At 40.3% G+C, this 26,761-nt stretch overlaps 1 protein-coding gene across 1 annotated transcript; it reads right to left on the reverse strand.

Annotated features, from left to right (window-relative positions):
- Window positions 1-239: 239 nt before the first annotated feature.
- On the reverse strand, window positions 240-26,761 carry LOC146672015 (SH3 and cysteine-rich domain-containing protein 2-like). Its single transcript, XM_085405271.1, has 11 exons — window positions 26,210-26,761; window positions 16,744-17,092; window positions 15,233-15,327; window positions 12,299-12,383; window positions 10,079-10,194; window positions 9,207-9,276; window positions 8,915-8,991; window positions 8,716-8,804; window positions 6,062-6,113; window positions 3,207-3,344; window positions 240-2,620 (listed from the first exon to the last, which is right to left on the reverse strand). Exons 1-11 carry the CDS (start codon window positions 26,291-26,293, stop codon window positions 2,522-2,524), a joined length of 1,254 nt encoding a protein of 417 aa, XP_085261397.1. The 5' UTR covers window positions 26,294-26,761; the 3' UTR covers window positions 240-2,521.

Raw genomic sequence — 26,761 nt, forward strand, 5'->3', positions numbered from 1 at the left:
CTCGTTTAGGAGTTCTGTGCTCTCTCTAAGCTAAAAAAGACTGAATAGAGATATAGAAAAACAGCAAAAGCTACATGCATTTGTCATGTGGACGTGTAAATGATCAGCTGTCAACTCCTGTGGAATATCCTTAATATTTCACTGTGCAAAGCATGTTACAGACTTCATGCATAAAACAGGCAGACCAGGTTTTGTAAAGATGTTTTATTGAGGTACGCGGCCAACCAACGAATCTGGGAAACATCCAAACACATACTTAACATTTTGAAGTCTTTAAGGTGTAAACAGTAGATGCTACGTGAAATTAGACATAATTCATGATAGCACATTTTTAGATGAGTAAAATCAAACTTCCAGTTATGCTGTGACAACACATTCCCCCTGGAATATGTTTTCAGGAGTGTGGTATTGTTTATGCTGCTGTCTCTCTGCCAACAAGGACAAACCGTAAGTCCACCAGCTGAAGTACTTCATGGTGAATTGAAGTTGCAGTTGAAGTATTTTTAAATACAACATCTACAGTATTACTATCAAGGAGACACATCTACAAAATTACAGCTTATTCAAATGACTCAAAATAAAGTGCTACTCCCGTGATGACAAGAGAAGCTTTTAAAGGAAAAAAATCACAGCTTCTAAAGGCTTCCACAAAAAATGCAGACTAAAAGGAATCAGCTAGATCCTTGTGCTCTGAAAAGGATGGGTGAACTAAAATGTGCTTTAATTTATTATTCAAATGATGCAATCTGTCCTTCAGTTCTAGATTTCTTTCACATTCCTGATTTTCCACACGCAAACTCAGGGACAAGGACTTTTTAAAAAAAGAAGAAGATTTTAAATAAATAATGACTTAGTGCGTAGAACTCTAAGCAATCCGAAATGTACTGGTATTAAAAAATGGCTTGACTTTACGTCAGAACTGACCAGTCACATCAATAATATAAGGACAAAGGAGGCCAAACGGGGAGTGGAAGATGGAGATGACAGGCTGACATTTGATCAATGATGACTCGTGCACCCATGGGTACAACACTACCTGCATGTACACTGACTCATAACGGTTCAGCACTCGTGTCATCCCTTTCACTGCACAGCCTCCTACTCCTCCTGTTTTCCTGTGTCCCTCTAAGCTGTCAGTGAAACTCCTTGTCATGGTCAGAAGGAACCCCATTGTGCTGTTGTTTTTCAGGCAGACTGCCTACAGTTTTTTTCCTCTTGTTTCAAGCTCTAGTGAACATGTTAAAATTCTGGGCAACGCTTGCAACATCCCACTGAGGCTCTTCAGCAGGTCCCTGCAGAAACCGGCGGGTTTATGCCCACCGAGGTCTTTCATGCGAAAAACAGCAGAACACCTTCTGCCACTTGTAACTTCTAAACTTGGTAGATGTTGACATTTTTCTTCCTCAGTGCTCACGACAAGCTCCCAAACAACCCCCCTAGTCTTCCTAAAGAGATTTGCCTCCCTTTTAGCTTTGATTTCTTTTACCTCATCTGTTTGTAAAATAGTAACACAACAGAATAAGGACGGTAGACAAACACAGCTGTGTCTCAAAAGTGGACAGACATAATAATCTATAAAATTTTACTTAAAAGAAAGGAACAATTTTCAGGCAATTCCTGGGAGTTCATGTTTTTGTTTTAAGGATAGTCGAAAAGGTAAACTCTGAGTCTTTGGGTAGATAGTGATGTTCACAGGGTTTGACAGATACCAGAAATTAAAAGATGCTGGATAATTTTTATAGCATACTTTAATTGTCATTTCATAATGAAAATAATCAGTTTTTGATTTTTGTGTGAAAAACCTCTTCTTTTTGCACGCTCAAATCATTGAGTGCAGTCGTAACTCAGCCAGAAACTACAGACAATTTTCAGATCTGGTGTATTCCTTTCATCTTATCCTGCCGTCTGTCTAAATGGCAGTAGCTTTCCATAGCTGGCAGTGGTTGTTCTTGGCAAGTGCCTATTGTTGTAGCAGTCTACACGAAGCTGATATCAGTCCCCAGGGCAGAGACCCTGAAATTAGCAGATAGGAATAAGACACACAGAGTGGGTAGAAACAAGAAAAGGACACTGATAGAAGCATCATGTTCCCATGACAGGATTCAGCCTCCTCCCACGCTGGTAGACGTCTTTTTGATGAGGAAAAACTAAATCTGAGCTGGCATCCAGCAGACATTTTAAAGCATTTTTGACCACCCTTGTCTACTAAACATCGATTTATTGGCTTTGAAAAGATAAACCTACAAGAGAACTAGAGCAGGGCAATTGCATAACTGCCCCCTCCATTAAAGGCTTACAATCAACCAGCTGAGCTGGAAACCATGTGTTTATGAGGGGCTGTGGTTCCAGATCCTTGCAGAAGTGTGTATTATGTTTTTAGTTTTTCTGTGTTTGGCTGACCAGTTGGAGAAGCTGGAGCAGTTGTTTAGCCAGGGGAATGAGGCAGAAGAGGGGTAGTTTTAAAATGGGTGCATCCCTGGGGAAAGTAGATGTGGAAAGATGGTGGTCTGTGCACAAAGGTTCAAATCTCCTCTATGGAATCAGCTGGGACCAGCCCTTTCTTCTTTCCACTGCTCAGCTTTAGAAACACCTCACCCTCTTCTCGTTTCCCCACACAAATCTAAAAGCAGGAAACAGAAAATAAGATGCTTTGTTTTCTAAGAGGAAACTAGAATAAAAGATTATTTTTACCAATATAAAAACTGTTTTTAAAAGAACAAATAATAACAGACCTTAAAAAAATCTGAAAGTTATTGTGTAAACTGCCTACAGGTTTTTTACTTGTGACTAAGCACTATGAATTTTCTCTTTGTGTGTATATGAATAAAAATCAGTGGATGAAAACTGATTGAATGTGACCCTGAAGGTCAAAAAACAATGTGGGTTTTCTTTCTAACGGTCTATACAATCTGGAAATGATGAGCCTTATTCATAGCAAAGACAAACAGACATAGATAATGCTGGTGCCAATCCTTTGATCGCTCTCTAACCAGGATGCACCCCACTTCTCACACAGCGTGTACTGGATTTGGCTTCAGTCCCTTGAAACCCTTCACAGGACAGGTTTCATGAATTGAGAATTGGAATCCTATCATCAGTGTATGCTGGGTTGCCATAATAGCCTTTTGATGGTTACAATGAAAAAACGGTGAAGCTATCAACAAAAATAAATTAAGTCTCAAACCAGTATTCCACCATTAGTATACCTGGGATTCCCTCACAGCCATGTGTCCTCTCTCTCGGTTGCCGGGATTGCCCTGAATAACCCGCCACACTCTCTCTCCGGGTCGGACCCTTTGCACAAAGTTGGCAGGGAAAAAACCAACTTTGTCCCCACATTTACCCTGAGGAATGAACCAAAACAGTTCAGTCAGCATTTAAACTGTATCTGGATGCCAAGATAGCTGTCACAGATTCTTTAGATCTAGTTAATGAGATTGCGCAATGATAGCCTGATCTGCGCTTAATGGCCCACCAGACTGCACTCAACCCAAATTGTTAGCTGACAATCCAACTTGATTGTTTTTCTGATGGAAAATCTGGAGTTTTACTGCTCCACTGTTGTCAAGTTCAATCTTAAAAGAGGATTGTTGGAAATCTCTATAACTCCAGGCCTCAAGAGCCGGTGTCCTGCAGGTTTTAGATGTGTCCTTGATCCAACACAGCTAATTTAAATGGCTAAATTAGCTCCTCAACATGTCTTGAAGTTCTCCAGAGGCTGGTAATGAACTAATCATTTGATTCAGGTGTGGTGACCCAGGGTGAGATCTAAAACCTGCAGGACACCGGCTCTTGAGGACTAACGTTCCCTACCCCTGCTCTATATAATAAACTGCCTGGCCAAAAACCCCCAAAGTCTAATGCTCTAATATGTCATTGAACCACATTTAGCTTTAGCTTTGATCAGAATTAGAATCACTTTGTAAAAAACAAGGAATCTGTGATAGTGTCGTGCAAAAAACCCAAAAACAAACAGTAATGCAGATATAGAATGTATGATATTTACAGTACATATAATTATACGTCTCTATATAAATATTAAAAATAAATACACAGACTACCCACAGATATAGAGATGACAGCACGTATTCGCTCTGGCATCATTTTAATAAAGCCATGCAGTGTCACAATATCTATTTCCATCCAGAACGGTGTATTGATGACGGGAGAGTTGGATTTCTGTCTAAAGTATTCTCCAGAACATCCCAAAGATGCTCCGTGGGGTTAAAGTCTGGTCTCTTTGGTGACCAATCCATGTGTGAAAATCCATGCGTTTTCACACTTGGAATCCCATGAATCCTGGCATTATAATCTTGGATTAGGCCCATGTAGTTCATCACATGGAAAAATCCATTGAAATACCTGCTCGTTCAGTATAGAGTCAGCTGACCTTCTGGACACTTAAAACTGCTGTACCTAGACCTGACCAACTGAAGCAACCCTAGCTATTAATGCTGACCTAACAGGCTTGTCTGGTAGACACTATACATGATGGATGCATCACTACATCCACCTCTCTTATTACCTTGATGCACCCATCAGTCTGGAACAGGGTCAACCTGAAGTCAAACCACATGACCCTTTTCCATTGCTGAACTCAATCTTTTTATTCTCTAGCAAATTGAAGCCTTTTTTTTCCTGATTAGCTCTGGTAAGTGGTTTTCCTAGGGCTGCTATTTAGTGCCAATCCCTTGAATTCTCTTCGTATTATGCATGTGGAATTGCAATTACTTTTGCTATTAAATATAGCCATGAGATGTACTGTTAAACTTTATTTGAGTTCACCAAACGTCAAAGTGACCTCTGACCACGATCGTTCAAGGTTTTTTTCCAACCACATCTCTTCCTTGGATGATAGTTGGTTTTAATAATGCATTGGACAGTTCTCAACCCACTTTTAGTAGTTTCAGCAATATCCTTAGTTGTTTTTCTTGTCTTCTTGAAACAAAGTAACATCTTTGTTGCCAAAAAACTGTTGCCAGAAACGCATTATTCACTGCAGTAACTATCCAGTAGAAGGCAGACAGTATATTGTTAAAGTCTTTTTAAAGTAAAGTCCCCCCAAAATGAGTAATTTGGCACCAAATATTCATTCATACTAGTTTTAAACAGTTTTTCAGTGAAGACTGACTGATAAGAACTGAACACTTTCATATCTATCGCTTCCATCTCATAACAGCAAAGCCCAAATGAACTTTTAGTTATTTAGTAGTATAATTGAGCAGGCACCTTTATTGTTATACCATCATAAACAGAAATGAGAGAAACAACACTTTCTAAATTAAAATTTTACCTCATGTAGTGGCAAATCATCCCATTTTTGCTGTTTGTATAAAAAAAGATGAAACATTTGTTTTCCAGGTGCGCACACATAAACAACAGATTTCATCCCTTTCTTGCCAGTGATAACTGGGTATACCTCATTATGCAGCAATGTTTCACAGTTTAACACCCTCTGCCTCAGGTGTTGATGTGTTTATTGAAGTGATTCACAAACTATACATTAGTAATGAACAGATGATTCACAGATTATACATAATTTAAAGGTTTCTTGGAATGAATATGTTGATGTGCTGCTCCGCTTTGGGTTACGTAAGTTCAAGCGAAAACTATGCTCACAGAGTGTACGCTAAATCTGCACTCTGGATGCGTTTTCCTTCTTCGTGAACTGAAACACACGGGCGCACACACAAATGCACATTTATTTCCATTGGGAGTTAGTGAAGCTCATTACAGACTCAATAAGGGCCTCTACGCGACTGCAACAGTAGCCAAGTTCATTATGTTAAACTCTTTTGGTAATTTTCAGAGGAAATTATGTTCTATTTTTGTCTGTGGCTCCTTACATGTTTGCGACAGGCAAAAATGGAGCAGGTGTTTTGCATTAAAAGCTTGGTTTAAAGACCTAATTTAACACATGCGCAGTATGAATGCATGTGCACACACATAAACACACACACACTTCTGAGAACTTGGGGAAAATAAAACACAGCACACACCAACATCACCAGGTATGCACCAACTAGCACACACAGATGTTTGCAAATGATTTATTACCCACCTTCCACCACTCCTCATTAGAGTCGTCAGTGACCTGCACCCGATCACCAGGACTAAAAGAGATAAGACAAGAGAGAAGATGGGAAAAAAGGGCATGAGAAGGGAGGTAATTGGGGTGGAGAGGAAAAAGAGACAGGGAGACAATAGAGGGAAACATGATGGGAAAGGCAACGGAGTAGGGGGGAAGAAAGGAGAGCTGATTGCAAGCACAAAATATTACAGTTATCTAACTGCCACAGAAAGCTGTAGTGTACCCGTGGTAGCAACATTGTGGAGGTTAAAATTTGGGTGAGTCTTTGTGTCTCGCTGTAGAGGTGACAGAACAGCTGAAAACAAAGTCATGAGGTCTACATGAAATATAACTCTATAGTGTCTGCTGCAGCAATGAAGGCTAGGCCCGATCTGCAGCCAGCCTGGCCTGCATACTAATGATGCTACCAATTTTTGATGAGCCTTCTCTACACATACACAGTATGCCCACTGTCCTAGATATACAGGGAGAAGCTGTCCCAATTGCATTTCGGTGCATTCTGAATCCCGGATGTCTGCATTCACAGCTGCCCTATATGATCATGGTACACACACACACACACACACACACACACACACACACACACACACACACACACACACACACACACACACACACACACTACCATGTGAGTCATATTTCTTAGGTGACTGGTACAATTCTGCTCATGCAGCGTCTCAAAGGAGCGCAGTTAAATATTTAAATGCATCTTTTATAAAGGTTTTCGTGCCCTATATTGTCTATCTAACTAAGCATTTATATCTATATTGTATATTTCTAACAGCAGAATTAGACAACTTTAGCAGTTTCCTGGTAGTAATAGATAGTGGATAGTGGTTCTAACTTAACAATGCTAGTATTTTTATACCTTTACTGTTGCTATTTCAATTTTTAAATACTATATTTTACATGTACAATATTTCCTGACAATATGGAGGGCATCAGAAAGAGCAGATAGGTTTCTTTGTAAAAATCCTCACAATGCCTAGTGGTGAGATTAGCTGCTATTCAGTCTCAAAGAAATCTATGAAAAAAGCTACTCAGAGATGAAACGCAAGCCACTACATATGTATTATCATTGTAATAAGTACAAATGTTATCTAAATTCCATCCATTTCTGTCCATCTTTTCATTTTCTTTCAACCTCTCCCTTGAGAAGATGCCACAGCGGGTCATCTGCCTCCATCTCTCCATCACTACAACCATAAACCTTCTCTTTAGTCTTCCTCTTTCCCTCGTGCCTGACAGCTCCATATTCAAAATCCTTGGTCCAATATAACCAATATGCTGTTTTTCTTCTCTGTTCAAACCCTCTCAACCTTGTCTCCAAACTGCTCAACCTGAGCGTTCCCTCTGATATACTCTGATAATTTTCCCTCCATTCAGTCCAAACAAAAATGTTATCTTCAACTTTGCCACCTACAGCTTTTTTTTTTCTCTCTCTCAAAACTATACATCACAACAGGTTCACTCTTGCTGCTATCTGTCTGTCACAAATCCCTCCTGACACTTGTCTACACCCACTCCCGCTTCTTGAACTCTCTTTTTCACCTCTCTTGTCCACTGTCCATGACTTTGGATGGTTAACTCTAGGTATTTAAACTCATCCACCTTCACTACTTCCCTCTAATTCACACAGATATTCTGTCTTCCTTATCTCCGGATCATACCTCTACCTCTCTACCTCTGTCTTTCTCCTCCTCCCTACTCTTACTACAGATCACAATGTCATCTGTAAACATCATAATCCGTGGAGACTACTGTCTGACCTCATCTGTCTTAACCACTTATCCTAAAATGGTTGAAACCAGCTGGGGTGGAGCACATCCTGGCTGAAAGTGGGAAAGTGGCGGGGTACATCATGGACAGGTTGTCAGTCCTTACAAATCAAATCCAAATAAATGTAAATCCCCCCAAACCCACTCATTCTCATGTAAGCTGTGTGTTTGTGAGCCATTATAGTCAAACCACCTATACTCATCATCACTACAAATATAATACACACTGATTAGATAACTGAGATTCTCCCCACATAAAAATTATCTTTTTTTTAGGTGATTAAACTATCAAATTTCTGATAATAATTTTTGCAGAATTCATATCCATGTACTGGTTTGTTAAAATCGACCTGTCTGGAATATGGTACATGTTTTGACTTCTGCCATCCACAATGGTCTGATCTTACTTTCTTGTATTTGGGCTTTAACTTTGACAACAGCGCTCTGCTTTCTCCATCTGTTTTCTCTCTTTCTCTCTCTGATAATCTTCCGCTCTATGCCATTTCCTCTCATGCATGTCCTCCCTTTCATCTCTCAGTTGTTCAGTGTCTTTATCCCCTTCCCTGCTGGGAACACAGCTCAGTCACTAGTTCTGCGTGGGGACAGTGATGGGCTTTGAGTTTATAATTAGTCGTCCTTAAGGGCGCCCTGGCACCGTCCTTTGCAGATGGTGGGGACATTTTCATCCTGCAGGAACAACAGCCGGGGCAAAACACGAACAAAAACCGACCATATTTGCACACGCAATGCTAAAAAAAGCAATTGCACACAAGCACTCCTGGACATGCACACGCATATAGCTATAAAAATCCTTGCACATAGTCAGGTTGTTTTGCTTTTACTCACTGTAGTTCCAGGTCATTTGGTTCCTGAGGCAGAAACTTGTAGAGCGCTACATAGGTGTGGATAGAGTGGACTTCAATGCGCTTGGGCACCTGGTTACAGGGAGATGCAGGAAGGGGAGGCAGTGAGACAGAAATACACGCTTGAGGAATAGAGCAACAAGGGATGAAAGTATGTACAGGTGGATTAAACAAAGCGGTACCTTCTCCTCTGCAGTCTGAGTTTGTTCGCTGCTCTCGTCTACCTCCTTTTCGATCTCTGGCTCGGGGATAGGATCATCTGGAATCAGCGAGAAAATGTCTTAAAAGTCGCTAATCACACACATAAGCACTCGTTTTATTGTTTTTGTTTTTTTACAAGCAGCCACAGTAATTCTCTCTCACGCACAGAAAGTTATGCGCGACACAACATCTGCATAGACACACATAGGCAAGGGCATGCAGCGCATGTGCATATCCACATACATCAAGGCACAGACACAGAGACGTCTTTACCCCCTGTCTCCTGAGTTAATTCTTCCTCCATGCTGGACTGTCTCTGTTGCCTCTCCTCTCCTCCCTCACCCTCAAATAAGAACATAGAGAGGAAGCAATAAAATATCAGCACCAGGAGGCCAGAGAGGATGCATTTGATAGTGGGTGACCTTGTTGTCAGTCAGTATGCTGGAAGTTCATGTATTCAACAGGTTTCAGAGATACCTACGGTTCACAAAATGTGAACATTTTACATTTTAGCAAGCATGCACATTCTTTTCAGTGGAGAAGTTAGATGAGAAGCTTTCTATCAGTCTCAAACGTGTATAAACAGACAACATTTTGCAACATTTTGGTGAGGCGAGGTGTTTGGTCCAATGTTGAGCAGCAGTAAACATCTCTTGGCTGTTGCTTCATATTTGCTGCTTATAAGCTGTACACAGATCAGTCTCAAATATTTGTAGCTGAACTGTTACTTTCCGATATCGCAACATTTATTCAGGGTTTACAAGTTTGATTTAGATGGCTTGCAGCTGTTTTTCAGAGGATTCGGAGAGCTTTTTGAATTAGTCTCCATGTTTATATTATGACTAAAAAAGGTAGCTAAGAAGACAAGAATATTGTTATGTTAAAGATTTTCTTCCAATTTAATGGCTGTTCTGATAATACCTAATAAATCTGAATCTAAAGCATTCTTAAATGTATTAACTCTTAATAATTCAATAAAAAAAACCATATGCACCCTTTACAAAATATGGCTTAACAAGGGAATGTCACTGTCAGTTCTCTTAATATAATAAGTAAGTTAGCTAACGGACCAGTGTTGTTTATTGTGTCAAACACACGGGACTGAACTGTCCTCTACCCCCACCCACAGGCCTATGATGTCATACCAAGCTGCGCGTTGGTGATTCTGACAAACTGCCAAAACTGGAGCGACTCATCTGTGCCAAGGACGTCCCGTAGCGCAAGGCGGCATACACAGGGTCTACTCGCATCCGCGGTGCCTCTGAAACCACACACAGACACGTAAATTATTCACTAAAAGACTTTGGACACACTACAATCAGGGCTACACGCTGAGATTACACTGTACATCATGACTATTGTGCCTGTGCCAATCTGGAGGAACCAAGGGGTTTAAATATAACTGCTGTAACACAGTCAGTCCTGAACCAAAGTGGCCTACTTTAGATCTGCGAGGACAGCAGCCAAAAATTCAAAAGAAAATGAAGACATTCCAATGAATTAACATGCTTTGATTTATTTAACTTAGTGGCAAGAGATGTGTCTTAGTTTAATAGCTTTAACAGATGTGAAACTGTAGAAAGAGTAGAAAGGGAATAAGAGACGAAATGTAAAATATGGAAATCTTCTGAAAGTCTTCGCTGCTGCATTTCATGTAGACAGCAGTGCTTGGGTGCTATCACACTATTTCTGAAGTTGGGAATTAGATTTTTCAGCTCTTTCCCCATCCAGCTCAACAGAAGGAGGGTAGAGGGATTTTGCTGCAGGGCCAGATGTGTCTCATTGTGCGTGTGCCTGTGCAGGATGGAGTTGAAATCACCTGTAGTTTCATACTAAAGTCATTTCTTCTGTATACAGAAGAAATTGTGCAGCAAAGTGTTTTTTAGTATGATTAAGTCAGGTATTTAGAGTCGATAAAGCTCATTACACTGACTGAAGAAGGTATTTCTGCAGAGAGAAGTTAATTGCAGATGAGTAAATGATGGGATGGGAAGCCAAGCTTAGAGACTCTACACTCCACTGCTCCATATAAATAATTATTTTTTTTAGATCCTTAAGGTTTCTTTTGAGACTGGAAGGAGAGTTTTTATGTAAAGTAGCTTCAGGTCTGTTTTTATTATAATGTTGTTAATTATCAGTTAACTGATAACATTCTGACCCGAGAATATCATCAGTATCAGGTTCTCTTTGGCAGATTTAACCTTAACATTTAAACAGAGAAATCCTTTTCACATTCATCACATATGAATCATCACTGCAAGACTGCAACGTAGACCGTTAAGTTCCCGCAACTAGCAGACTCATAAATGAGGTTTAATATGAGAACAGTAAATTGTGGCCAGGAGGTACTTGATGGGAAATTAAGGGGGTCTGTGAGTAAATACAAAATAAAAACTGTTGTCTGATATGAATGTGTGTAAACATTTTACCAAGCCTTTTGTTAGCATAATTATGAGCACACTGTGTAATGTGTGATTGTGAGCTTGGCAGGTTGCACTCTCAGCTGGCCCTGGCAAAGTCCCAGGCATCATGGTGCTGAGCTCGAGGTGATGATGGAGTTGTAGGTTCATTGTACCCTGACTCATGAGTACTACAAGCAAGTGACAGCATGGGGCGCCGACCCTGATGTGAGTCATGCATTACGGCAGATGACTGTGTCACGTTCAAAGGTGTTCTTCCAAAGGTATGACAAAGAAAAATGAAGCTGCATTTCAGCGGTGACCATAAAAGGAAGAACAAATTTAAGCACTTTGGTCCAGTGGTTGTAAAAGCAACTCGTACCACTATGATTTGGCCTTGAGCGGACAAACACTGACCTGAAAACTGATTAAAAATATAATTTTCTTTGAAATTTATTCCCAGCATTTGCTGAATGAAATAAGGTGGATGTTTGTGAATTTGGGGTTACCATCAATCAAAAAAGTGGGCAGCATTTCAATGTTTATGAATTTTTAAACATGCAACTGTGGTGCCTATCTAATAAATTAATCCTCTTCACCAGTCCAAGGATATACAGCACAACTCATAAACAGAGATATAAAAACATAAACATTAGAACTTATAAATATTTATTCACATACTTTCAGCGTAGAGACGGTCCATCACCTCCAAGTGAAACTGAATTTGTCTCCTTCTCTTTATCTTTTTCCACTTCACATTCGTCCGTTGCCAGGTGAGGTGAAGACATTTCTGTTTTTTATTACATTACAAGCAAAAGTGCAAAAAAAAATAAAATAGAAAAATCGAAAAGTAAAACCCAAAAGGCTGGACAAGAGCAACGTCACGAAACAAAAGCACAGGGACACAAGCAAACCCAACCAGCGGATTCACTCATACAACCACATGCACACTCGGACTGCGCTCACCTTGGCTTGGCTGAACTTCCTTGACAACAGCCAACTGGTCATTGATGAGCATTGGCGAGCTGAAGTTTCGCTTGAATGCTCCCGACTAATGGAGGGGAGAACAGAGCACAAGGGATTTTATAAGCTGCCATAACTTCTTGTTTATAGACTCAACACATAGCTCAACATATATCTCTTTGTAGTGCTATTTGAGCATTCATACAGAACACGTACAAAATGTAAGTGAAACAATTAACTGGGCTCACTTGCTCCAGGAAAGAACAAAATAAGCAAAGCCACGTATGAGCTCTCTCTGCTGCTAATCATGAACAATAAATTCACTCAACCACTACTTGTGGCCGCATGACTTAGACACAGACACGGACATGTGATTCTCCGTGTGTATGTGTCAGCACGACTGCAATTTCACACCGAATTAAGCACAGTGAGAGTTTCAGCTGAGATATCGGTTTGTCTTTGCCTTGACTTGCAAATGAGCCACTCACTTTGTCATATTATGTTGAAGAGAGAAACACTCAGCTGATCAAAGGCAATAAGTGGCTACCTTTGTTCTCCACAAACACACCCAGATTGTGCTCTGATGATATTTTAGCTTTCGCTGCCCTCATCATTCCCCTACCTTTCCCCCTCTCTGTTTGTGCACTGCTGTCAAACTGCACTGAGCTCTCTTCAGTACAGTGCTCTTAAAATTTTCCAAGTGGCTCTCAGAAGGTCTCGCCTCCTGCTGCATGCTAATGTCCTCTGCTTTACACTAGAGGATAAACACAAAAGCTGTGTCTGAAATCACTCCCAATTTTCTGCCTAGTGAATCATACTCACCTTCTACCATTGTCCTTCAAACAGTCATAATATGACATTTTTCATGATAACAAAAAAAAAATCCACATTGTAACATCTAACCGTTACGCCGCAAGTGTGCGAAATACTCTTTATGTAAGCAGTAGTAAAGAAACATTGCTAATGATGGCCCTAAAAGGATGGTGCAATGATTAATTGTTTTATTTCAGTAGCATCAGCACTTCACAGCTTCAAAACAGCACTTTTCCTTCTGCCATATGGATCTGTGTTTTTTCAGCAATTTAACTGAAACTGCACATATGGTGAGCAAAAATGACTGCCTGCAGGTCAAGAGTGTTTCAGTGTTTATACGTGTGAGTCTGTGTGTTGATGTAATAACCTAAATGTGTTTGATGTGATACAATACTGATTCATCTGTGGGGTTTTTTTCTTTCCCATTAACGCTGTACCTAAAGCTATTCTATTAAAAAAATTAAATTAATTGCAGAGTGCACAGGGTTTTGTGGTCAGGTTTTCAATTCATGCTTGTAATCCAAAGTGTGTTGGTAATATGACAAAACAATGATTGGAGTTGTGAAACTGAACATCAGATAACAAATCAGAAAATAAAATGTCAACCTCTTAACAATTTCCACATTTAGTCACTTCTTTGTTGCAAATGTGCGAGCATGTTGCAACATGACTCGAAAAATAAGGCCTTCCCTAAATGTCTTCTATGTTAATGAGGTCCACAGCATGAACACCTTGCATATTTCCAGTTAACGGGACTCTTGTAGTCCTACGGATCACTCTAGCTTTGCACTCTCCTGCTTTGATTAAGAGCAATGAGGAGATGCAATAAACTGCATATATGGAGGTTGTTTCATTGCCCCTCTGGGCCTCTATGCAGGCCTGTGAAAAACTAAGTAGAGCCCATGATTCAGTTGCTTGTGGAACCACCTTAAGCAGCAATAACTTGAAGTAATTGTTTTCCGTATGACTCTATTAGTATCTCGCATCCATGTGGAGAATTTTGTCTCACTCTTCTTTACAGTGTTGCTTCAGTTCATTGAGGTTTGCGGGCATTTGTTTGCGCACAGCTTTCTTATGGTTCCCTTAAGGTCTGGGCTGTGAATGGGCCACTGGAATGCTTTCATTCTTTTCTTTTTCAGCATTTCTGTTGTAGATTTGCTGCTGTGCTTGGGATCACTGGGATCATTGCTCTGTTGCGTGACCTAATTTCAGTCAGACAAGTGGCCTCACGTTTGACTCTGGAACACTGATATACGCGCGAGTTCATGGTTGAGTCAATAACTGCAAGGTGCCCAGGTGGCTTCAATGGCTACAAAACAAGCTGTTCACCACCATGCTTGATAGTGGGTTTGTGCTGATATATCCAATATATCAAATATAAGCCACGCTGCCCTGTTGATTTTAGAGAGAATAGGCTTTATTGTGGCAATCTTCCAAAGAAGCCATACTTGTTCAGTCTTTTTCTAATTATACTGTCATGGAGTTGAACATTTAATGTGCTAACTGAGGCCTGTAGAGTCTGAGATGTAGTGCTTGTTTGTTTTTTTTTCGATTTTTTAAAATTTCTCTTGGAATGAATTTGCCGGATTTGCACTCATTGAAAAATTGCAGCTTTGTTTTAAACCCACCTGAATGTTCCAGACCAGCAAACTGCCAAGACTTCTTTTAAACCGCTTTATGGTGATTATCAGTTTATTAAGTACACTTAGTTTTCCACAGGACTACCCAGAGTCTCATGTCGGTGTGTCATTTGGCTGTATGTTAACACGTTTATTTCAATGAATCACTGAAATATTTGCTTTCTTGCCAAAAATGAACACGAGAAGTAATAAGTAGCCATTCTATTCTTGCAATCCAGACACAAACAAAGCCAATGCTACTTTTTTATGTTTCCTATTCATTTCACAGAAGAAGATGGTTTATCATAGCAATAGCCTGGCATGAAGTGCAATGGAAAAACATGAAAGCAACAATCACTTTCCACTGAAGAGTGCTAAATCAGGGAACAGAATCAGTTTAAAAGAGTTGAGCAGACCGAAGTGTGCAGTTAGTGACTATGCTGAGAGAAACTCTCAGTGCTATAAATGAGGGCAACATCAAACTCTTGGTGTGTGTATTTCGCACCTTCCCATGACACGGCTGCTGCGATAGTTCTGAGGTGCACCACAGGTGAGCAGCCATCTTGCATGTTTTACACCGTAGAGCTTGTTTGGAGTTTCCTGCAGAGTGGGATAAAGAAGAGAGAATGAAAGCAGGGGACACTGACATTGAAGCAGTCACAAAAAGAAAAAAAAATCAGCAGGCGACAGATGTGCACTCGGCAGAAAGTGCTAACAGAACAAAGTGGCCCTTACATCATATGTGCAGGTTTTTCTCTGTTCAGGTGGAGAATGAAATCAAACCCTGTCCCAGTTTTATCAGGCTGGCACTGCAACCAGAGCTCACACTAACAGCTTCATAATGAACAGCTCTTCTTGCAAAACAACTTAAAGAGATTGGAAAGCAGCTGGACATATTTTAATTATAATCGATTTGGCATTGAGTAATTTACGTTTGTATTTTTAAGTGTTTGAGAGCTAAAGTCTCCTGAGACTCCAGTTGTTTTCTTCCCATTTGTTATATGTTTAGAAATCCTCTTTTCATGTTTTAGGGATTAAGGAGTTGAGTCGTTATTATCCTAGAAAACAAAGATCACTGATTTCTGAATTTGTCACAGATGGGGATTATATCGACAGGTCTGTATTAGAGCAGAAACAACAATCAAATAAATTGGGTTGCTCAAGCAAAATAGTGGTTTTAGAGAGAGAGATAAAATTAGTTTAACAGCTTATGAGAAAGAGGCTACACTTTGTTTCGGGACTGCAGAGATAAATCTAGAGCGAAGTGATGCGTTGCATAAATAAACCCACTAAGGATGCAACAATAAATTTTCAAAAAACTGCACAGGAGCAAACACGGGGGAGCAGGTTGGAGACTGTAATCAGTCACAGTGACAGGAAGTACATTTAGCAGAAATACTAGAAGCTAGTAGCACTTAGAGGTGAACAAAAGCGCACATCTGCGCTAGAGCTATAGCAAAGTCCAGATCTAATTGAATGACTTAAATCGAGGAGAGAAAAAAGAAGGAAGCAGTGAGGTGAGATTTAAAAACTTCACTTTTCTCAGGAAATCATTATTATTTTGTTTATTTGTACCACTTGAGGTAATTGAGCACCTTAAATATGCTCGTTTTCTGTCTGATATGGAGCTGTATGAGAAGACTGACACCACATTTGTAGTCTCTGTGCTTTCAAATCTGCAAGGGTCTGCATGGATTTAAGTGAAGTAAATTTAATGGTGAGTGGAAAGTTCCACAATTGTCCAGATGCACTTGCCCACTTGCCTACTTCCAACTAGATTTGGAAAAAAAAAGAAGTAAGACCAATTACTTGTCCAAATTTTCTTGCTTGTTCATATGACCAACTCTCTCATCTTTACAGGAAATTTAAAATCACATAAGTGGTAATAAATCATAGGTCCTGAATAATAATTTTACACAAAATTCAAAGTTTTTCATCTAAACTCTTCAGTCTTTAGTTTTCATGAGTAAGTGTATCACCAAAGACCATGTCCAGTGAGAATATTAGGCACCTTACCTACTATCATGTGCTTGCAATGCTGGCAGTTGGTGGGCTTTCGAAAGATGTGGTCCTGGAAACAGTGGGTAATCTGGGGTCGGGGAGGCTTGGCGGGGAGTGATGGAGAAAGGCTGAGTGAGGGCGAGTGGGAGGAGATGGAGGGGTTGGGACTGCGAGATGGTGAAATTGATGGTGACCGGTCACCAACAAGTGGGGAGCCAGGCATCAGAGGGGGGGACGGAGGCGGCGGGTCCGTGATGAAATCCTGGGGCAGGCGGGCATCGCTGTAGGACCTTTGGAAGAAGTTCTCCACGCTCTTACTGCGCATCATGGTCTTGAAGGACAATGAGCGTTTTAGTCTCTGGAGCTGCACCCACGGACACACATCGACAGACATAGGGACAAAGATAATGCATTAAAAATAAACACGAGATAAGCAAGAAGCAATAACAAATGTCCAATGTGCCCTCAAGACAGCACAGACAATATCCCGGAATCCATAAACATCACACTCTGTTCAGATCAGTACACCTTAGGGAAAGAAGTTGACTCATGTAAAGCAATATCACCTCATAAGGAAACAACACATTAATAAAAGAGCTGCCTGTCCCCTTCAGCGAGATCGAATTCATATTTTTAAAGGGGTGCTTGTGCTTTTGGTTGAACAAGATAAGCTTTTTCTTATGTGTATAAATTGTACTGGCTTAGTGGTAGTGACAGAAGGACTCTTGTGATAAAACGAAACAAGAGTTTATTCAGCCCGATCATCTATCAACAACCCATCACCAGGGCCCTTAAAGTGAGCGCCGGCTCCACTAAAGAGGCCACACGGTTGCAGTGAGCACAAGTGGTTCAACTCACACACCAACAACATGTGTGAATACACACAGGTAAAGGGTTATTATGCAGCACCCAGACTTTTATTACAGAATAATGGTGCTTTATGTACAACGTGTAGTTTGGCATCATGAAAAAAGCAAGGACTACCCTGAAAAGAGCATTGTCTGGACTGTAAAAATAGCTGCTTTAAAGCCTGTACATATTGTATTATTAAGCATCAATATGCAGCAAGGTCCCCCTGTAGATCTGCAAGTTGCCTATGCCATCGAAGCTAATGGAAACCCATATCAGTACAGATCTTCTGAAGTTCTTTACAAAAGATAAAGAAAGTTGATTAGGAAGATTAGGAAAATGAGAAATAAGTGTGGCAATTCATATCTGCAAACATTCATGAAAAATGCATGCCAATGCAGTATAAGAGATAAAATCCAGATGCTTTAATATTATAACAAGCTTGAAAGTCAGTATGTGGTATGGTCCGAGCTCTCTTACACTAGTTTTCTTGTCATTTCTTTAAGTATTTTTCAGGAAATGTTTCTCTGGGCTTTTTTAAGGACGTTTGAAGCTCTTCTTTGGATGTTGGCTGCCTTTGGTTCCATTCTCACTCAAGATGATCCCACTCTGTTTCAGTAATGTTAATATCCAGGTTCTGGGGAGGCCAATCCATGACTAGTGGTGCTCCAACGTTTGTTTTTCTGTCCAAGTATAGTTTTACTGCATTGGCAGTGTGCATTGGATGCATCTCTCAGGTACTCTGTCAGGTCTTTGCTTTCTTCAGGACTTTGTGTTCATCTTCTGTAGAAAGCTTTCAGAACTGACATTTTTTCTTTTTTTCTTGTCATGCTTTCTCAGGTTTTTTTAAGGACAATCTACACAGGAAGCAGAAATATTTTAAATTTTGGCTAATCGCTGTTTGGAAATCACCTTGTTGTTAGAAAAATACAACTTTATGTTTGTCAAACTGTGTCATTTTTAGCATTTTTCATGGACTCAAATAAAGAAATGGAATAAAATTACACTTGTTTTGTGTTTTGTAATAGGCCGATAGTAACAAAGTGCCTAAAGATACAATTTAAAATTAGTTCATTGCTAAGTTGTCTGTTATGTCTAGACAACACTGGTTCATACCTTGAGTTTGTGCTTGAATGATTCATAGTTCAGTGTTAAATGGCTTAACAAGTAAAAAACACTCCTATGAAAATGGTCAGGTACTACCACTGGGCAAAAAATGAGTAAAAAAGCAGCCAGTGTCCCAAGACATGTTTGAAAGGCTGCCAGAAAGCATAGACAGGAAAATTACAGAGTTCAGTTCTTTATAGTGTGCTGTCAACACCATATGTGCTGGATGGTACCTCTCCTCACTAAGTTGGAGAAGTGTCTTTTATTTCCAAAAAGAATATCACATTTTGACTGGTCACACAAGAAGACAGGTTTCTTTTTTTGCCTCAGTATAGCTTAAATTCCCCAGAGATGGTTGCAGCATTCCTGGATCATATTTACAATTTATTCTTTGTATGGTAGAGTGTTAACTTGGATTTGTGGATTTCTCTGCCCACACAGCCTTTGCCTGAGTCATGAACCTCTGCCCATCTTTGCTTCTGAGAGACTCATCCTGGACGCTCCTTTTTATACCCAATCATTTTTCTGGCCGGTTACCAGCCTGGATGCTTTTGCAGGAACACTGTTACATTAGGTGTAATAACCAAACCAGTTCTTTAAGTTCAGTGCATTTCAAAATCTTAAGAGTCAAATGATAAAACATCACATCAACAGGCATCACATCAGTTATCTACAGAATGCCTAACATTGATTGACTAGATAAATGAATGGTTCCTGACATTTGCCTCCAGCTCTATGTACGGTTGATGATGCTAGTTTCCCAGGGGACAGGCAGACATTTGTTACAATGACATGCGATGGAAGGGGTAACGCTGTGTGAGGGTGTGGTCACGTCGCAAGGAAAGAACGGATGAACACAGACAGACGAGGAGACAGATCATCAGCAGGCTACATACACTCTGCGCACATGCTCTGTCTGTCTGTGCTCATTCTGCTCAGCACCAAACATAATCACTTAACAGGGACATGTTGTTTACAGCTCTGTGAGTCTGGGAATAAGCTATGAAGACAGTTTGTCTATTTGACTGTGTGTCTGTGTGTGTGAGGAACACATCGATGCAGCGCAAAAGAAACAAAACTGTAGGAGTGTAACTGAATGTACATTTGCACACTCCATATGCTTCCTCTATTTGTGAAATTATTTCCCTTCATTAGATTACATTGATGAAGATTAGGTACGCTGTGGACTACTACAATTCATTATATCTCTGTTAGACATCTCTGAGCACCGAAGGGTGTTATTCTTATCTTTATTTTTTAGAACTTTGAAATAAAGTACGCCGCTTTGTAACCAACTGCTTCGTTAAATACATATAATCTGGGCAAGGACATTTTGCAGGATTTGCATTTCTTAGCTTCTGGTTGGGGATTTAGGGTTTCTTATTGTAAGCTGAATCGCTGCAAGTGTTCGTTCACCTATTTATGGCAGCTTCTTGACACACAAGTGTTGTTAGCTGCAGGAAATGTGCAGCATGTCTTCTATGATGCTTATAGATGCATGTTCACAGGCGGGTAGCCTGGATGCAGGCAATTAGTGCGTTGGATATGTCCATGTGTTTTCTGGGTTTCACTGAACTATGCACCACAGTGATCCTAATGCATAACTTAAAACTTTCAGTTTGGGAGATTCAGTTCAATTCAATTTTATTTATACAGCGCCAAATCACAACATCAGCTGCCTCAAGGCGCTTTATATTGTAAAGTAGACCCTCTAATAATACATAGAGGGGAAAAAACCCAACAATCATATCACCCTCTATGAGCAAGCACTTTGGTGACACTGGAAAGGAAAACCTCCCTTTTAACAGGAAGTAACCTCTGGCAGAACCAGGCTTAGGCAGAGGTAGCCATCTGCCCTGACCAGTTGGGGTGAGGGGAGGAAGACAAGACAAGAGACATGGTGTGGAAGAGAGCCAGAGATTAATAACAAGTAATGATTTATTGCAGAGAGGTCTAAAGCCAGAGATGCCTTTTGCTTTGTTGCGTGTGATCTTATTCTAGTCAGATTAAAAATGTTAAAAAAGTTGTCATGTAAGGATGAACAAGCATCTAATTTATGCTTACCAAATAAATAATGATTAACATCTAATGATCTGTTCTCGAATTGCATTAGTAATTCATTTTTTTAATGAGGGGTAAAATAAATTTGGTGTTGAAGCAGGTACAGCAAAACCCACATGTTTGCAACCTGGTAATATTTTCTCAATAATGACTTACTAATGTAAGCAAAATGATTCATGAAACATTACGACTTATAAACTATATAATGGGGTGGAATATATTTTTAATGATGTTAACAGTACAAAGTTGTTTTGACTTCATATTTTATGTGCAGCATCACAGCCTTGAGCAGAGCTCTTTCAATCAGAGTGGCTGAGTGCTGGCATAACAGCTCCAGCTATAGAGCACATGTCTCAATTACAGCTAATCTAATCATCTGTCAGTGTGCGGGTCTGAAAAGCATTCCTGTTTTCTTCCATTTGAACATTATCTGAAAGAATAATCCTTCTGACTCAAGGCCGATGTGACATCAAGTATGATGTGGAGCTTCACTGCACATTCATGTGCACCACCGCACATGAGGTGAGATGCTGATATCGATGAGTCAGAAGCGATATATGCCACACTTTAGTCCCAGATTTATAGCTGATTATTTATTGATTATTCCTTTTATGAAAATCCCTGTGACCTGCAACGGGACCTGCCTCAGTCTTCTGTCACTTCTTCCCCAACTGCACTTCTCCAAGTAATACTCAACCCGTTTCAGCTTAAAAAGATGCATTTGGATCAAGTCTTGCCTGCTAATGTTCCTCCCTCAACGTTTTTTGTGACTCATACATGACTAATAATGTGATGCAAAATGCAAAATATTGCACAGATTTACACACATCTGCAGAGTCAGTCTTCTTTGAGCAGCTCCTATCTCACTGCTGCAAAGCAGACTGACGAGCTGTCTCAGCAGACCTGTAAAAGCCCACAATTTTCACATCTTCGATCCGTATTACAACAGACCTCTGCCTTTCTCACATGTTGCCAGCATAAATGTACAAAATCAATTCTCCACAGCGGAACAACGAGGATTGACTAGTCATAATTCAATGATAAGACTTTTATGTCACTCGAATACCGCCATAAAAATTTAATGGGGCCAGTCTGAGATATTTATGGGATGCTCCAGTCTGCCCAGAGGTCAAGACTCAACAACAAAGCCTTTGTCCCACTGGGAATATGAGGATAATATAGGCACTCTGGAATTTGGTGAGATGGTCTGAGTGGGGCCTGCATCACATGTTTTCAGTGTTTAGAAATGTAACACCAGTAGGATTACTATAAGTCAAAACTCTATAGGTGTGCAAGGGTGTGTGTGTGTGTGGGGGGGGGGGGGGGGGGTTTACTTATTCCCTTTCTTCCCCATCACTCCTGAAGTGTGCCAATTTTCTGCTCTGCCATCAGCAGTAGTAAAGAGAACGTGCTGCACGGATTGGAAAAAACAGTTACTGCAATTGATCCATGCCTTAAGTCAAAACCAGTATTCAAGTCTATATGACCTTAAATCAATATTTTAATTTGTCTACCCTTGAATTTCCACTTTAATCACTCCAGCTAGTTGCGCTATAAAAAACGAGGTACATTTCTTTTCTTTTTTTTTTGCAATGATGCACGTCATAGTGACTGACCTTGTTCTAAGTGAGGATATTTCAGCCTTAAGAAGGATAACCGAGTTATAACTGCGCTCTGAAAGACAGTCTCCTGACTCCCTCCAATTCTAGGTCATCAGCAGAATATGTCATTTCAGAGGAAACTGTCACCATCAAATACCAGGTACATGGATTTCAGCATATAATTATTTTCACTGTGTGGCTTCAACTCTTCTCCGACAGTTGTAACCGAACAAATGCGAAGATTTTACTAAAGTGAAACACAACAGCGGGAAAAAGAATCACATAGAATAAAAATATGAGCGAGCAGCTGTATTTATGATTACAAGGAGCACATGTGGAGCGGTTTTATGTCCCAACATTTCTCGGGTTGATCGAAATTTCTTATTATGCATGGCATCCTGGCAAATTCCTGCTCTCAGTGCATGAGAAAAGATGCATAATCACAGGCTGCCTCCTACGTTCTGCTACTATCACACATGCATGTACACACCGTCAATCATTTACACACACACACACACACACACACACAATCACTTTCAAGGACTGTTTAACAGCAGAGATGATCTCTGTGGAATAGCAGTGTGGAGTATCTTTTGTGCTCCTGTAGGTTTCTAGTGTCCAGTATTTCAGCATCTCACACTTTTCCTTGTAGTGTCACATTAATAAACATCACAGCAGTGAAGGTGTTACACTGATTAAAGACGACCTTGGCCCACTTCAGCTTCCTGATTTGACTTACTTACCTGCTCACATCTATCTGATCTGTGTCATATCCCCTTCTGAAGAAAAAGCCAAAAGTGTGAGCGTCACTTTAAAGATGTTTGTACATCCGAAATATAGCGAAAACACCAGAAATCATGCACCTGCTAGATGATTAGGAAGAGTTCAACCTGAATGGCAGTAATGACTATGGCCTGTGTGAACATGAGCAGGTGCACATGATAAAACCTGCTTGCTTTATGACAAATGATGACTGCTGTATCCATCAAAAGTGATGCAGTGAAATGTTCTCTCCCATTCGATGCTGTCTTCGATGTCTTCGATGCTGTCTTCACAGCAACCACTCCTTTATCCTTAAATGAATTAAAAGAGATGTCGATAAAGACGGTGCTTTTTCTTAGAACCATCTACATTACAGAGGTGTTTATTACCACCTGGGGTAAAAACCCAAATCCATTTTCTTTTAGTCTGACCATGAAGTTTGCGGTTTGGGTGGTAATTTCAGTTAAATGTCTCAATAGTTTTTTTATGGATTGAAATTTGGCACAACTTAAATTTTTTCCATCAGGATAAATTGGTGACTAATAATGTAGTAGCACCATTAATAGAGCCTACTGCACTTCTGTTTAGTGCTGCTTCAGTACCACTGCTGAATTTAGTAAATAGTGCTTAACGTGCACACTTGCATCACCTTTTTGAGTGTACCAGTTTTTACACAACCACTAGCTAGACTGGAGGCTCTATTTCTTTCTTTCTTTTATTATTATTTTGGTTTTAAATACTGCTTTAATTACAATCCTGACGACTCTGATATTACAACTAACTGGTTGTAATTTAATCGAGACCAAGACTATTTAATCAAGACTATTTTAGTATAAGAACACATAATAGGCTACTATTTAAAACACACTTCCTGGTTGTCTGTTCCCAGTTGATGTTTTGGACAAAGTGAAAACAAGGTGATACAGCTCAGCCTTGTTAAACTGCCTTTTCCTGAATAGCCAAAAGAAAAAAAAAGTTTTTTGGACGTTTCAACGTAAAAAGAAAGCCATCCATTACAAAAAGATACATTTGAATGTAAGCTCTTTAAGATTAATTGTAACTTAGCTTTGAAACTGAGACAGTTCAGCTTCACTGTAGGGAAAGCCAGTCACCTTTCATCTCTCAGTCAGCTGCATATGTGTGTGTGTGTGTTGTGCGCTCACATCCATTTAAGAGGGTTTAATGAAGAATGCGAAGTGGACACACGGATGGATTGTGGGAGTTGTAATTACTCAGCAGGCAAGCTGACAAACAAGTATATCAACCAAAAACATGTTTACGCCTTTATATCTCTGCGCTCAGACATCATCCTGTGTGTTCATCCAGGAGAGAAGATGTTTACCTGTGCACCTCCATCACAGAAAAAGCTCCCAAAGCATCAACAGCCCAGAGAGATCAAACTGCTCTGCACAAAAAGAGCAACACTATAGGCTGATGACTGCTACTCGGGCATGTAATTGGCTCCACCACTCACATTTCTGCCAGGCTTGGCAATACACTACAGATTATTGTTGGGAGCTGGAGAGAGAGACTGCGCTTCCTCTTCTCATAATCTTCTGGCACTGTTTTCCTCTGTTCTTGATTTACGATATCCATCTTTGGTGGGATTTTGCTGCTGGTGGATTTTGGGGAGCATCTGTTACCTCTTTCGTTTCCTCCCTGTCATTGTTGTCTAATAAAAACCATCACGGACACATGACTATGTGTCTGATTAGATTCCTTCAAAAATGTCACCCTGTAGCTGTGTATTTTTATGTGAGGAACAGCCTCCAGAGCCAAGCTGACAAAAACTCTGCATTTTTACTTTGACACTTCAATGGCCATTCATTCAAAAGGATGAGTTCCTCTAGCATAAAGGTTGATGGTTAATTTTGAATCTATCCCACACCACAGAGAACTCAATAGATTGAAAGACCAAAGGCAGATGATCAAACTGATGGGGGGTTTTTTTTATTATAGAGGGCTGTGACACGATGAAGCCAGAGCGAACCGGTGAATCATTTGAATACCAATCAGTCCAGCTTGGAACAGGCTCACACCCAGTTTTCACCAGTAGCAGCTGGTGAGAAGAGGAGAGCTGGAGTAGAACGCCTGGAGTAAGTGGTGTTAAAATTGCTTGTAACAACGTCAACTTGTATGCTTTCAAAGAGGACATCAAACATTTAGATGAAGCACAGAGGCAGTCTGAGGCTGGTGAAGTATGTGACTGTGCTGCACGGAGTGTCACTTTCCTCCAAACATGTCAGCAGCGTGCATGTGTTTGTGTGTGGGTGGCATAAAGAGTCATAGGGTAGATTTGACTTAGGGAAAGTTGTATCAAGCTGGTTGATCTTATGTGTCCTTCCATTAAGAAGCAGACATCGGGAAAGCTTCCACAGCTTGGAGGGCAGCCCCAAATCTTTGTTTATATAGCTGAGTGAACAAATTAAATGGATTCATAAAGACACTCTGAAAGGGCATTTGTATCTTAGACATGCACACTAGTAGCTGTGTATATGACAGACACAAAATTCACATAAGCAAATGCAGCGTCTTATTTATTGCAATATAAACTTGCTGCCAGCATAGAAGAAACAGCGTGAGTGCTGCAATGTCCGCAAAAAAACTGCAGCTCATCAAAAAAGAAGCAAATTAAAATAACAAATGGACAAAAGCATTAAACACTTCCATTATTACATGTTGGTTTTGCTGCCTAATAGTCATTAAAAACACACACTTGAACCCTTTTGTGTGCGCCTGCTTCTAATGGATTTTGACAGAAAGAGAGACACGGGGAGACAGTATGACATCACACCTTACGTGTGAGGTTACATCTATAGTGACGCAGTCGTGATGAATACTACTGCAATTGTGTTGTTATTAGTATTACATAAACGGTGGAGATGCAGGTGGAGAAAACCATCAAAGGAGAAGAATACACTTAAAATGAATAAAATAAGTCTTCTTATTAATAGTTCAGTGTGTGCATTTAACTACTCAGCAAAGTCACTCACTTATGTCTACTGATACTGTTCTTTTTCGATTCGTTAGGCACAAATACGTGTATGTTATGATCTGTATGGCATCTGAAAAAGAACCAAACTCCAAATTTAGGTACTTGCCTTGGAAGTCACTGGTTGGATGGGCATATTGCTTGGAGAGCGCTGGAGCTCCGAGTCGCACTCCATCTCATTGTTTTCGGTCATAATTGGTGTAGAAGTGGGAATCGTCGTTCGAGACACAAACAGTAAAAGTTTTAACTCCTCAAATAGAGTCCAGTCGGTAGAAGATTTCCGGATTTAGCCATTTAAAAGACTGACAAAGTGTGACAGATCCACATCAGAGGGATTTGTGCGCGCCTCAGGGCCACCGACTCCACAAAACACGTTTCTGGGTTTATTATGATCTGTGAGAACAGGTTATAAATTCACCAGCTGTTAATATCTCATTTATGCCACGTGAGGATGGGTATTCAGGAAACGGCTGAACCTTGCGTGTGGGTAGTCTTTTGTGTCGCCCGCTGACGCGCACCGGAAAGCTCCAATGTGGCACAATTCCTCCGTCCTCCAGGTGCAAATACGGCTCAAATCAGCAAAAAATGTCGCTGTGTGAATATGAGAATGTCAGCGAAATAAAATCATATCCAAATCGTCATCAGCTTGTGTTCTGGAGGA

Source organism: Rhamphochromis longiceps, linkage group LG4 (genome assembly GCF_057381845.1).
Source record: "Rhamphochromis longiceps isolate RC_006_pf linkage group LG4, R_longiceps_female_GT1.1, whole genome shotgun sequence".
Classification (NCBI taxonomy): Eukaryota; Metazoa; Chordata; class Actinopteri; order Cichliformes; family Cichlidae; genus Rhamphochromis; species Rhamphochromis longiceps.

Excerpts from the sequence above, each read along its gene's own strand:
- LOC146672015 (XM_085405271.1), bottom strand. The coding sequence starts at position 26,293 with ATGACCGAAAACAATGAGATGGAGTGCGACTCGGAGCTCCAGCGCTCT. Across the intron at positions 12,384-15,232 it reads AGCAGCCGTGTCATGGGAAG|TCGGGAGCATTCAAGCGAAA; the intron begins GTGCGAAATACA and ends CCCCTCCATTAG. Across the intron at positions 3,345-6,061 it reads CTAATGAGGAGTGGTGGAAG|GGTAAATGTGGGGACAAAGT; the intron begins GTGGGTAATAAA and ends TTCATTCCTCAG.